This window comes from Hemiscyllium ocellatum, chromosome 47 (genome assembly GCF_020745735.1).
Source record: "Hemiscyllium ocellatum isolate sHemOce1 chromosome 47, sHemOce1.pat.X.cur, whole genome shotgun sequence".
Taxonomy (NCBI): domain Eukaryota; kingdom Metazoa; phylum Chordata; class Chondrichthyes; order Orectolobiformes; family Hemiscylliidae; genus Hemiscyllium; species Hemiscyllium ocellatum.
Window position 1 is genome coordinate 21,461,157 of NC_083447.1, and position 14,450 is coordinate 21,475,606.

The 14,450-nt window shown below is 35.4% G+C and overlaps 1 protein-coding gene across 1 annotated transcript in view; it reads right to left on the reverse strand.

The window, feature by feature from the left end:
- Positions 1-276: 276 nt before the first annotated feature.
- Positions 277-14,450, reverse strand: part of LOC132836553 (T cell receptor beta chain MC.7.G5-like) — a 51,073-nt gene continuing 36,899 nt past the window's right edge. The window contains exons 4-7 of the mRNA XM_060855897.1: positions 3,521-3,865; positions 2,885-2,905; positions 1,537-1,643; positions 277-999 (exon numbers count right to left, since the gene is read on the reverse strand). Of these exons, the coding sequence (XP_060711880.1) occupies positions 973-999; positions 1,537-1,643; positions 2,885-2,905; positions 3,521-3,865 (500 nt within the window). The 3' untranslated portion in view covers positions 277-972. The remainder of the gene's footprint in view (positions 1,000-1,536; positions 1,644-2,884; positions 2,906-3,520; positions 3,866-14,450) is intronic.

Sequence of the window (14,450 nt, forward strand, 5' to 3'; positions counted from 1 at the left end):
GCCAGGCACATTTTGTGATATTCAATTTGATCATGGCAGTTCTGTATTTCAGTTGCATGCCCCAATCATTACTCAGTATCTTGGATTGCTCAGATAGACTTAGGGCCAACAAACATTTATCAACAATTCGACTACACATTTTGAACATGTTTAGAACGCTAACATGGTGAAGAGGGAAGAACTGAAATAATAATGACAAACAATAGCTTTCATTGTATAAACTTTCTGTTTATTTCTTAAACATTGAACAAAAGGAAAGTGTAAAGGGTAAAATCATGAGAAAACTGTCAATACCTGATTCATTGAGAAACCTATGAAAAATAATAAGGATCACAGTTTCCATCAGCAATCTATTAGATGAATTCTAAATATAGCAATAAAGGTTTGAAGGCTAACAGACAAGAGTTATTTTAAACAAGATTTGAGTTACAATCTTTTGTTTTTGCTTAACAATATACATAGCTTTATTAGACTAGCACAGGGGATGTGTTTCACACAGGAAGTGGAAAAGATCAAATCATTTATCTTGGAATTAATTGTAATAAATGGTTTTGGTTTTAATATTTTTCAAGGAGATCTGTATTTTCACGTTTGGCTAAACAGCCTTCTGTTTTGCTTTAAGAGTTCTATGGTTCTCTATAAAGTTTTAAGGATTATGGATTAATAAGTAATCAAAAAAAGGAAAAATACTATGAAAACTTCAAATCTTAACCTATTTAGGAAAACTAGGAAAACAAGGAGATGTCAAGACTCTGAAAGGATTTATTTCAACAGGAAAAGGTGAGGCAAGGCATCAATGTTCTCCACTCATCTGCCATGGTGACATTGTGGAGATATTTACACTGGCATGGTAGGAGTTAATTAGATAAACTTTATCCCATCGATAAACACAATATTTATTTTTCTTGCTTCTTCCTCTCTCCCATATGTTCTGCTATGCATCTGTTCATTGTCTTCATTGCTTTGTTTTAATCAGTCAAATCGTTTGCTGGAAGATGTCTAATGACAAAAACAAAGTTGATGATGTTATTGTAATAAAATCATAAATATGTAGCCCTGAATGAAGCAACTCTGATAAACTATTTTTAATGCTGCATTCAGTTAGCTAATATAATTCAGAGAAGGAAATCTGCCATATTTACGTACATGGGACTGTGGATCTATGGCAAAGCTGTTGACTCTTAATTACCCTCTGAAACGACCTGGCAAGCCATTCAGTTGATGGGCAACCTTGAATGGACAAAAACTATAACAATAGCACAATTTCAAACAGTTGCCCGAGAGTTTTTGTCTCACTTCCTACCATAAATCGTGTGGATGCTCTAATGGTGCAGGCTACCTAAGCAAAATTATGTGCGAAGTAACGGAGGGACATGTTGCTAGAGGTGAATGAAATGGACGAAGCTCACAAAAACAGTGGAAGGCACCATTTGGGCAGAATGGGCTGTTCTATACTAAAACTTGTAAATAATTCTATGAATGAATATCAATAACCAAGTTTTAGAATGCATTCTTTAATAAGTCTACTGAGTTTACCTTAGTTTTCCAAGCAAGTATTGAGATGAATATTCCATAAAAGACACTTTTGCAAATCAAGATCAGATATGTCAATTTTCCTGTTGCCATGCTGTGCATTTTCACTTCTACAAAGAAATTTGTAATGAACATTGTTAAAATGTTTTATTGAAGGAAGAATTGTTTTTGTTAACAAAAGAAATATATCTTTATTTTAGGGTCTCAATGTAAAGTTAAGCTGTAAAATAGAATACGTCCACCTTTGATGCAGGAAGTTGCCCTCTATCCTATCTCTCTATGTCAATTATTATTCAATGATGTACCATGTTACATTTTGAATACCTTTATTCACTGTAGGAATTGCATGAATATTTACTTCTAAATGTGAGGAAATATTTAAACCTGGAACTCAGAAATGCATGTGTTGAGAGCTCGTATCAGGCATGAGATTTTGTATCAATGTAGAGCATTTTTCTCTTGTGGTCACTTAAGCCCTCCTTCCAGTGTCAGGAGAGAGGGAAATCTACACTATTGCTCAGAAGCATTGACTCAGCGATCTATTTTCCTCTGAGGCAGATGTAAAGCATCCAGTAACATTATGACATTCTGCAAGGGCCCTGGAATAACATACTCCTCTCAACCAAAATTACCAAAACAAATTATCAGGCCATTACAGTTTGTGGGAGTATGTGATGTGAAAATTGCTTATTATAATCCTCATATTGCTGCAGTGACTGCAGTTCAAACTTACATCATTTGAAAAAAGAAGTTTATTGGGATGTAACTATTTGCATGAAATATCTGTTACAATAACACATTTACAATTGCCATTATGCACTGCGACTATTTAAAGTCATGGATATCATGGACAAAAGAACGCCATTTGACTCATTAAATTGTAAAAGAAACTAATCTTCCTGATTTCTTCACTCTACCCTCATAGACCTGGAATTTTATTGCTCCAAGTGGTCATCCTTTGGAAATAATTGTTTGTTTCTGTTTCACCACCCACATCGGCAAGTTTATTAGCATTATCGCAAAAGAAAATATTTTCTCACAGTTTTCCTGCATTTCTCATACAAATCCTAAAGTCGTCCGCCCTAAACCGTGTATTCATCGGTTAAAAGAGCAGATTTTCTTTGTCCATGCTATCAAAATCTTTATAGCATTTCATACACCTTCATTCAATATCCCCTCAATCTCCTTTATTACAGAGGAGAACTATTCTAGCTTCATCAGCCTAACCTTGTAGGTGACAACCCCATTTCTAGATCCAATGCAGATAATCCCCTTACACCCCCTCAAAGATTGTTCATACTATTCTTAAAACATGATATTCTGAAGCAGGTAGAAGGATGTCGTGACTTACCTTTACTTATGCCGCAGATTTCTGAAAGAGATTTAATAGAAAAATTAGTCTCAGAGTACTTGTTGGAGTGATCGTTCAGATGCAGACCATCACACAGTGGCCCAGGGGTTAGCGCTGCTGCATCACAGCACCACAGACATGGGTCCAATTCTAACCCTGGGTGACTTTGTGGAGTGTACATGTTCTTCCTATGCTTGCATAGGGTTCTTTCACTGTCCAAAGATGTGCAAATTAAATATATTTGCCATTCTAAATATTCCTGTGGTTTGTAGACTAGTTGGATTAGCCATGGTACATCAGGGAGATGGGGTTGCTAGATCTGAGTAAGATGTTCTTCAGACAGTTGATGCAGACTCATTGAGTTAAATGGCCTCTTTCCACTCTGTTGGGATTCCATAAGTTGTATGTCAGTCTGCATACAGTCTGATGCTGCTTTTGCAAGATTTTAGAACATTGTTTCCCATTAACTTTATATTATTTATCTATTTTTTTGAATTATTTAGCTGGTTATTTATTTATCTACAAATGTATCTACTCACTCTCTTATTCATAAGAGCACAGACACTGTTTAAATCAACATTCATGTATTCTTTGAAGCTAAAATTAAAATCATATGGGGTTAACACAAGCACATACCAGCATTAATGGGTAAAATTTCTGAATGAGTTGTCGGTTGTGATCCTTCGTAATAATGTTCCACTTTGCACTCAATATTTTTAGACTTGGCCCAGGTTTGAGCATCTAATCTGAACCGACTGCTGATGCTGTAGGTCTGTGTCTTAGTTTTGAACATAGAATTGACGTCAGTCTGAATTTTCTCATCAGTCGCTGATATCGCAGTGCCATCCAGAAACCAGTGAATTTTGATATTGTCAGGATAGAAGTTAGTTACAAGGCAAATCACAGTTGCCTTCTCTTTCTGTTTAATCTCATCTGGTGAGGGTTCAAAGATAGTGATGTTAGGATTCTTAGGATCATGTTCTGTGTGAATTAAACAACGATAAAGAAAAAGAACACGTGTGAGATTGGAAATCATCTGCAATTTTAAAATAGTACATTATTTTTACATAGTACAATTAGCTTAATGTAAAATACAAAATAATGCTGTCTGTTTTCTTGACATCATGCTACATACTAATAATAAACAATTGAATCTCTTTGCATGTTGTGTATTCTTTGTACCTTTTATCCAAAACAGTGAGAATTCAAATCTGATCTTTTTATTGGTAACTAACTGTAGTGTAATTCTGTCCTAAACTTTAAATGTTTTCCTGTCAATTTGAAAGTGTTTTTGAATTTTGGTCAAACCTATTATTAATTTACTGACCATCATTTACTCTACAGATAACATTTCTAATTCTGCTCATAGCTGTTTTCTACATCTTGTGACCAGCAATGTAACCATAAACTGTTCCAATAAATGAGGATGTTTTTCTGTCTCTTACATGATAGTAGGTAGAAATACCAAGTTAACCCTGACAATCCAACCACTTGTCTCACAAAATAACAAATTTCCCCAAAATCAGTAATTAGACTTTTATAGAATATATCTAACATACACAGACACACACAAACACACAAATGTATATACACATATATTAATATAATACATAGTACTACTGGATTTGTTTCTGTCATCAACTCAAGCTGTACATGTCAAATCAAATACAGTTTTTAAAAAAGATGCTATGGTCTGTAACCCACTGATTTTTGGAAAATAAAGATTTTCAAGGAAATTACAGGGAAGAGCAAAACATAGAATTGTATCAATGGGAGCCTTAATTGTCTGAATATAGTGTAAAGGGCAGAGAAGGTTACAAGTTCCTATGGTGTGTCAGAATTTTCTACATCAGAATGTTTTCAGTGAAACTATGAAGCAAACAAAAAAACTGTCATATTTGATTATTGGGAGAGAGGTGGGCCTCATTCAAGGGTGAGTGGGAAAAGATTAAAAGGGTGAGTGGGAAAAGATTGAGTTGTGTGATCATTGTATCATAAAGTTTAGCGTTACAATGAAAATGACAAGGAACAATTTGGAGTAATAATAATTAATTTGTGAAAACCAATTTTAATGATGTCTGATAACAAATAGACCTGGAAGGCATAAATTGCAACCAAAGATTGACAGAAAGCCTGGTAGCTAAACAATGGTGTATTTTCAAAGTTTTAGCCAGCCTGTTGGTGGAAAGCTAGAACAGGCACCAGCAACTTTTTGAAAGTGATAGGTACAACAAAATAAAATTACTTCTCTAGGTTATAAAAACTTATTCAAATTATTGTGAAGAATTAATGATGTGCTCTGAACAGATATCAAACAGAATATTCAATTGAGAATTATGTTATATGTCTTCAAAGTTTACCAGGTGCCAAGAGCAGATGAGGTGCATTGAAACATGTTAAGTGAAAAAAAAATGCAAACTGAGGAGCCTTTGATCTCCTTTCTGTTGTTCTTAGTCTTAGGGTGGTGCCTGGAGATTGGAGAATTCAACAAAAAATACTGGAAAGTTTTCCATGACTTTGTGATGGATATAAATCCAATAGCATATTTTAAAAAGGCTTTTCATGAAAAATGTATTAGAAAAAGGCAAACAACTACAAGCTGGCCAGCTTAACGTCTGTGTTAAGAATGAAATATGTAGAAACAATAAATTGTAGCAAATTACTGGTTGCACTCATAAAATGTGATTATGTAGAGAAAGCTAATATGAATTTCTTAATGGAAAATTACACTTAATTGACATTTTGGAGTTTTTTGAAGAGGTAACAAATAGGGCTGATGAGGGCAATGCTGACAATGTGGTGTATATCGATTTCTAGACAGCCTTTGATACAGTACTGCATAACAGACTTGCAAATACACTTGGAGCTCAACGTAATTACCAGGGACCCTGGTTCAATGCCAGGCTGGGGCAACTGCATATGTAGAATTTGCACATTGTCCCAGTGTACGCATGGATTTCCACCAGTTGCTCTGTTTTGCTCAAGTAGTCCAAAAGATAGTTGATGGATTGACCATGCTAACCTGCCCTGGATAATCTCAGCATGTTAGGTGGATTAGCCATGGCATATGTGGTTACAGGATAGACTCTTTTTGGAGTGTCAGCACAGACTTGATGAGTTGAATGGCCTCTTTCTATACCGTAGGGATTCTAGATTTTTAATATTTTCAGGCCAATCATCAGGAATCTTTTCCTTTAAATGATCTATATATACATAACACCTTGGTGCACAGATGAAAATTTCAAATATTACAGATTATATGAAACTTCACAGTACTGTGAACTGTGTGCAACTTCAAAAGGATATAGACAACTTGGTGCAATGGGAGAATATTTGGAAAATGAAGTTTTACACATGGTCAGAAGAACTTGGAGGTATAGTATCAAATAAAGGATACAATGTTAAACTTGTGTCCTAACAGACAAACCTTGGTGTATATCTGTACAGGAAATTAAAGGCAGCACAGCAGAGAGAGCAGTTGATAAGCTAATTAATGTGTTCAGTTTTATTAATTGAGGAACTGAGTATTTCAGCAAGGATTTATTTTGAACTTGTATAAGACCATTGTTCTAATCCTGAGCACCATATTTCAGGCAGGATGTGAAAGTATTGTAAAGAGTACAGAAACATAAAACTGTGTTTGATGCCGTATGTAGAATTTGCATATTGTCCCAGTGCACACATGGATTTCCACCAGTTGCTCTGTTTTGCTCAAGTAGTCCAAAAGATAGTTGATGGATTGACCATGCTAGGTGCATGTCAGGTGGATTAGCCATAACGTATGTGGTTACAGGATAGACGCTCTTTGGAGGGTCAGTACAGACTTGATGGGTCGAATGGTCTCAAGTTTGATGCAACTTGACTTTATATTTATTTGAATTTAATTCTATAGCATATATCAGGTGGGAAAGTCACTCAGAGTCACAACCAAAAGTCAGCTCCATCTCCATGAAAAATAGTTTATGGTAAAATATTAATAGGTCTTGATTTATCAGACATCAAAATCTTGAATATTACCCATTTCTGTCTTAGAAAATAATTGACCCAATGACTCTTCCAAACCATTGTTGGAAGCAGTTGGACTGAACAAGCTGAGTTCTTTAGAAATGGCACAACGGGCTTTCATAACAGCAGTTCTCGATATAAAAGAAATGAATACGGTGAGTGAATAGTTGGTTTAAAATTCTGAAAGAGGAAAAGTGGTGTCTAAAATGAGTGGATCCTAAACGTAAGACAGTCAGCAATAAATCCTGTGGAGATTTCAAGAGAAACCTATTTACTCATGGGGTGGTGAGAATGTGAAATTCACTACTCTTATTTGTGTGGATTTCTGAGAAAATGAGTATAGATGGAGTCAATAGAAGCTATTTAAAGAGATTATTTTTAAAAGTATGGGGAGCCACTGGCCTGGTGGTGTTATCGATGGGCTGTTAATCCTGAGACCAAACAATATTCTTGGGACTTAGGTTTTAACCCTGCCACAGCAGACAGTGGAAATTGAATTCAATTAATAACAACTCTGAAAATACGAGTCTAACGATGATCGGGAATCCATTGTCATGGTTAGAAAGCTCCATCTGATTCACTAATGTTCTTTACGGAAAACAAGATGCTATCCTTACCTGGTCTGATCGATATGTGACTCCAAATCCACAGCAACATGGTTGACTCTTAACTGTCATTTGGGCAATAAATGCTGCCTTATCAGTGATGTCCTTATCCCATGAATGAATTTTTAAATAAGGAAGTTATACGGTTGGGTTACAGTAGAAGAACTAAGGTTGGACTTGCATGGAGTTTAAATGCTAGAGTTCAAATGTTGGGTTGAATGGTATACTTTTCGATGGTGCAATCTACCAGTGTAATTAACATTTTACAACCAGAAAGGCATTTCCTTTCCTCTTAGATTGTTAAGATCTTAGCGCTCATTCAGTAGTAAACTGAGTGACTGTCAGTGAAACATAGTTATAGTGAAAGACAACAACCCGAAAATAAAAATCATCTGCATTTGTGACAGTTAGTGTCTATGCTGAGAAGACTCAGTCTCTGCATTTGGAATACAAAACTGGATTTTGGAGAACTACACAAGCTAAAAGGCAAATTTCGAACACCTTAACTGTTTCTAGTTATATTTAAGCTAAATGATGCAATATTTAAGGAGAAAGCAATGCCACAAATCCATAACGTGTTCAAGCCAAGTGTGCACAATTGAACAGAAACATTAGAATCTGATGACTATGTTCACACATCAATCATTGAACTAGAGATGAGACCTCACAATTTAATAAACAACCACATTTTTTTTCTCTCAAGCAGTAAACATTGGTTCAGGACATTGGGAAAAAATTCCTTCATCTTCACTTTGGCCCTCTGCTCCTTTCCACCTATGAGAGATAACTGATGGAGTTTCAGATTAATGTGTCAGCTGAAGGACAGCTTCTCCAACATATATCACTCTCCTGTATCAGCCTTACATTAATCCTTCCTTAACACCAATCTTCTATAGTGAGGCATTCCATCACTACTGAAGATTTAAGCCAGTTGCCTAGTCAATGGGTTAAAATCTTCTGAAACTATAACACTTTGCCTTGGAGGAAACTATGCTGCAATGGAGCAACTTAATAGAAATGCTGAAACAAGATGGTAATTTTGAGAACCAGTTAACCTGAAATTGACCAATGTGAATTCATAACATTTCACCCTTACCTCAAGCTGTGAGCCAGCCACAGTAGACCAGAATGCCTTGAGCAAAATATTACTGCGTATAAGTTGGAATTTTAAAAATTGCAACTTTTCCAGTGTATCCACATAACTAAAGTCCCCTAGTACTAGCAGCATTTCCATAAATGTTTCCTGCCTCTCTCTAACATCTTGGCACTATTCCAAATATGCGGCAATCAAGGAAATGAAACAACTCCCTCACCCCAATTTAGAAAATGCATAGAAATAAATATATATCTATTCATATAGTGCCATTGATGCAGTAAAATATATCCTCCCAAGGCACTAGGGCAGGTGATAAAAGTTTTAAAACATTATTTTTAAAGGAAGAGCAAGGGAGAGATAAAAATAATTAGGAACATAATTGTGCAGTTTAGACATTTAGGGCAGCTGATGGCAAGGGCTTTATTGGAAGGGTTAAGGACTGGGGGAATGGACAAGAGACCTGAATTGGAGATGTGCAGAAATCTTATAAATTCATAATACCCAGACCTGATAATCTAGAAGCCCAAATTCCAAAATCAATTTACTTATATACCTCGTTATCCAGAAACATATTAAAGTGTTCCTGAAACTACACAGTTGACTAATTGTTAAGCACCAGCAATTGAAGTTTTGAAATTGGCAAGTAAGTGGAGGTAAACTTACAATAATTCTGCTGGCACTGAAAATGTAGTTGTACTTCCAGTGATGTAATTTGTATTTTTGTAGTGCAGTTAACATCTGCTGCAAAAAATTGCGAATTTGTAATTGCTTTAATAGTGATTTAAACGAAATCATTACTTTGATGTTTTCATTCAAACAGTTTTGGGGGCTTTCATGATGGAATTGCATTTCTGGTGTTTATATTAGAAATAGTTAGAAAAAAATATTGGTATCAATAAAATATGCCAAAGTATATGGAGAGTACATGAGAACAGGGTGACCAGAGTTAGTACCAAGGATGAGGGGCTTCAGTTATTATGGCGAGCCTAGATGTTGTTCTCAGAGAAGAGAACATTAGAAGCATTTTTAATTGAGGTCTTCAAAATTATGAAGGATTTACATGGAATAAAAGTTGAAAAATTGTTTCCATTGGTGGGTGAGTAAGTAATTACAGGCCATGCTATATATTTTTCTGAAAACTACTGGGTTCGTTATGACTGGAAATGTATCATCTATAGTAGCAACAGAAGCAAGTTTGACAATAACTTTCAGTTGGAATCATGGATAAAGGAAAACACTGCTGATTATAATGAGAAATCATAAGTGATAGTAACTGGGTAACTCTTGCAGTTAACTTATAAGGTAAGATGGATCAAATGAGTTCCTTCTGCGCTAAATATTAAGTGAGAATGAGAAGTTTTCAGGATGCCATAGCAAACTTAATACATTCACTAATTTGCTTTAGGAGTGGAAATGTGGCATTATTGCTCAGGTCTCACCTTAATGTGAATCCAAGCCAATACTGGTGACTCCTAACAATTTTCTAAAGAGGCAAGATAGATTCAGATGGGTAAAATCTTATAATCTGTTTGCTTAGTAACAGTGTCTTTATGAAATATAAATCTTGCAATTCATTTTTTCCAGTTTTAGCTTCAGTTTATGAGGTCTGGGGATAATTACAAAGCGAAGAATGAATACCTGGAGTCATGTAAACTTTGAACACTGAGATTGCGTACCTTCCTAGAAATGACAGCTTCGTCCTGGGACACCACATGAATAAACTGAACTCACAGATGAGAGAAAACCTGCAGCCTGGCAATAAAACTACTGGCCACTCAGTTATAAGAACATAAGAACTAGGTGGCAGAGTGGTCAATTCAGCCCCTGAAGCCTGCTCTGCCATTTGATGCAATAATGAGTGATCTCATCCTAAACTCTACTCTTCCACCTGTTCTTCATAACCCTTTCAATCTTTTGCTAATTATAAGGACTCAGCAGAAGTAATGTGTCCAATTCTCGGCATCACATATAGAACATATGTCAAAAAATTGGAAGAAGAAGATGAGATTTTGCTAAAATTGTGATTTGGTTTCAATTATGTGGAGAGACTGGAGAAGCTAAGTTTGTTCTCCCAATGTATGTTACCAACAGTTAGCTGGTGCATTCACAGTCACGAAGGGTTTCATTGGAACAGATTGGCAGAAATAATTTCCACCATTCAGTTCCCTGCGCCTCAAACTTCCCTGTGCCTCAAATGCATGTAAAAAAACAATCTTGTTCAAGCAAGAGATGACTTTCATTTATTTGGATAGATTGAAACACCAATGCTTGTTTGTTTCTTTGCTATGCTACTATGCAGAACTGAACTGCATTTATGACTATGTATTTTAGACAGAGAGAGACAGCACGAGAGAGTTTTTATGAATAAAGTATATTTGTGAATTAAAAATCCTTATGAATATGTAATGCATCTTACAATGTCAGTTGGGGTTTGCAATATTCTAACTGAAGTGAGATCACAGGGAAGTAACTAGAAATTGACAAATGTTACAATATAGTAGCAAATATTTTAAACCACTGATGTATTTTACGTTTACCTACCTGCAATTGTCAGTTTAGTGCCTTCACCAAAATATAATGGACTGTTGTTGTTGTAGCACAATGTTAAATACCCATTTAAAAACTTCTAATCCAAACAGGCAATTCGGCTGGGATGTGTTTCAGTTCCTGAAGCAGAACCATCATTTGCAACACCCCTTGATACCCTCGTGCTTTAGAAATCTATTAGTTTTAATCGTGAAGGTTCAATGTTCTTTTTGTAGGGGAAAGGATCCTGAATTCTATTTTGATTACTATGAAATAATGCTCCTGGATTTCACTTCTAAATGCTATAATTCCAATTTTAAAATACTGCCTTCTCAGTCCAGATGTCTCCACTAAAGAGTAAATCGCACATAGTCAACATTCCCTTTATAAAATCCTAATTTGGAATAATACATTACATGCATATTTTCTAAAGTACACAGAGCTTTATATTTTCTAATTTGAATGCAGAAGAGTAACTGGCTACTGCAATATAAACACTACAATATTTCAATTCACAATATCACAAAACTTTACAATGCGCTACCAAATTGTTTAAACTGGCATGGTATCAGTATTTTTAAAATGATATTTTTTAAGAGAATCTTAATCAACATCTCTGGGCCAAAAATGTAACCATTGCTCGTGCTGTATTTAATTACTAATGACAGTAAATTGTTACAGGAAATATCAATAAAATGATTTTTTAAACTGATTACATTTTCCATCATGTTTTCCACTTCATGTCTCTTTCTACTCAGTTCATGATTTCTTAACCTTTTGTTGTGCTCCCTTATGTAGCTAATTTAACAATTTGCCCTGCTACTCAGTCATCACAATGCTTATTGGTATTCAAGGGAAAGCAGTTGATTGATTAGGATTATAGAGCATAGAACAGTACAACAAAGGAATGGGCCCTTCACCCCACCATATCTGTGCTGACCATGATACCATTCTAAATTAATTCCATCTGCCTCCAAGCAGTTTGTATCCTTCTATTCCCTGCCTGTTCATATGTCTGTCTAAATGCCTCTTAAATTTTGCTTGTTTCTGCTTCTGCCACTTCCTCTTGCTGACTTTCCCAGGCACCTATCTCCCTGTGTAAAATACTTACCTTGCTTACCTTCCTTAAATTATATATATATTTCAAATGTTACATGACGCTAAGTAGGATTTTGATAACTAGATTTTACAAAATTAGTGGGGAGCTGATAACGAAGTGGACTGATATATTGGATAGAGATGAAATAGTTCTGCAGGTTGGGCACGTTAATACTCAAAGGTTATAATCGAATCTTTGGGGTCAGAACCCTCAGGAGTGCATTTAAGAAACATTTCCATAGGCAAACTATGGTGCAGAAATAAAATTCAATTGCAAGTTACAGTTGTTGAAATATCTTTTGCAAGCTTTAATTCTGAGGCTAATTGTTTTTGTCAACACATATTCAGGTTTTGGGCAAGGATATTTGGACTTAGGTCACAAATTAGCTATGATCATATTGAATGCTGGAACAGACTGAATGGAGTAAATGGCCTATTGCAGATCATATGTATCTATGATTCTATTTCAGACAAATCCCATTCAAGCCTATTCAGTGAATTTTCACAATTTTTTCATTCATAGTTCACAAATTTATACTTTCAATTTGTAATTTACCTCCTAAACTCTACTGTAGACATTTCTCCAATATTTCTAAATATATAACCATTTATTACTGGTTTTCTTGCTGGAGGCAATCTTGTTCATTCAAAGTTAGACCAATTTTCCTTTTGAATATTGCTTCTATGTCCCTGTTATGCAATAGTTTCCAGATCACAATAACATGCTGCCTGAAAAAATATGCTTCACAATTTCACTAAATTACTTTAGGTTACATATACCTCTGCTGACAAAAACTGTTCCTGGTTATTTTATGCATCCAGAGTCTTCACTTTTTTTGAAACTTTAGTCGAAACTTCATCTAAATGCTAAGGAGCATAATACCAATTTCTCTGGTATGAACACTCAAATATACTTTCTCATCCTTGGAACCATTTAAATGAATCTTTTGTGCAGCCCCTTGACATTCTTCAGAGCCATATCTGCAAGCAGATATGTTATTTCAGTTGGAACCTATTTCATGATTTGTGAAAGTTAGGTACAACTTCACTTCTTAACTTTTGTCAACCCTTTTCTAATTAATGTGCTTTTCACTTACAACAATGTTTCATTCCAAACCTTTTTTTGTGATTAATTTATCCTTCTGTCTCACAACTATCAATACATGAAAGTAATGGAGGAGCATTTGAAACAAGGGTGTCTCAATCAGTCTGTGATATTCAGGATAGTTAGTTCATGTCAGTTAAAATACTGAAAATTGAATTTGGTTCAGCAAATTTTGAATATGGCATTTGGAAGCATACACTTTTGGAATCTGTGCAAGAATATGGTTTTGATTGTGTTCACATATTATTCACTCGGATGTGCATTTAGTTTAAAACTGCTTTTGATTTTAACAGGAAAATATTATCTTATATTGCTTTGCTCTGAAGAGCCAGCTTGACTCTATATCACTTAACCAACACAAGAGTTTAGAACCAGCAGCAAATGTATAGTCATAAATTCCTGACATGGCATGCCACGCTTGTTTGAAAACTCCTGGCTCTGTAGTCTTTACAGGTTTGTCCATTAAGTTATTTACTGTGTTATTCTAACCTAAAACTCTTTATCTTTCTCTGCTGCACTTTTAATCTGGTCTTGGAATCTTTTCTACTGCTTTATGTCTTTAATTTCCCATCCTCATGCAGCTTTGATTACGTAAAATCTGAAATTATAAACTAATTTAATGGCAACTATGTAACCATTGTCTATTAGAGTCAGTAGCCATCTGACTCATTGGTATCTTTCAGATAACCTTACCTGGTTTGGCCTAGATGTACTTACAGACCAAGAGAAATTTACTGGACAATAACCTTCCTCTGAAATGGCTAGAGTCTGCCTTTCAGTTCAAAACCATTTAGGGATGGTCAATAAATTGAGGTCTAGGCAGTGGCATAGAGGTTCAGTTAAAATAAATCGTACTGCATCTGGAAGTTGAGGATATGGGAACGGATTTTATTAAAGCTTAGGATGTTTTATATGGGACTTGACAGGACGATGCTGAGGTAATGTTTCTTCATATGGGTAATCTCCAACTCTTGAGACACAATTCTGAATTAGTGGCTGCCCATTTGAAATTGAGATGAAGATGAAATTTCTTCTCTCATAAGTCGGCGTATCTTTGGAATTCTCTTCCTGGTGATCTCGGGAGGCTGAATCATTATATTCAATGTTGACCGGGGGAGTTTTGAACTAGGA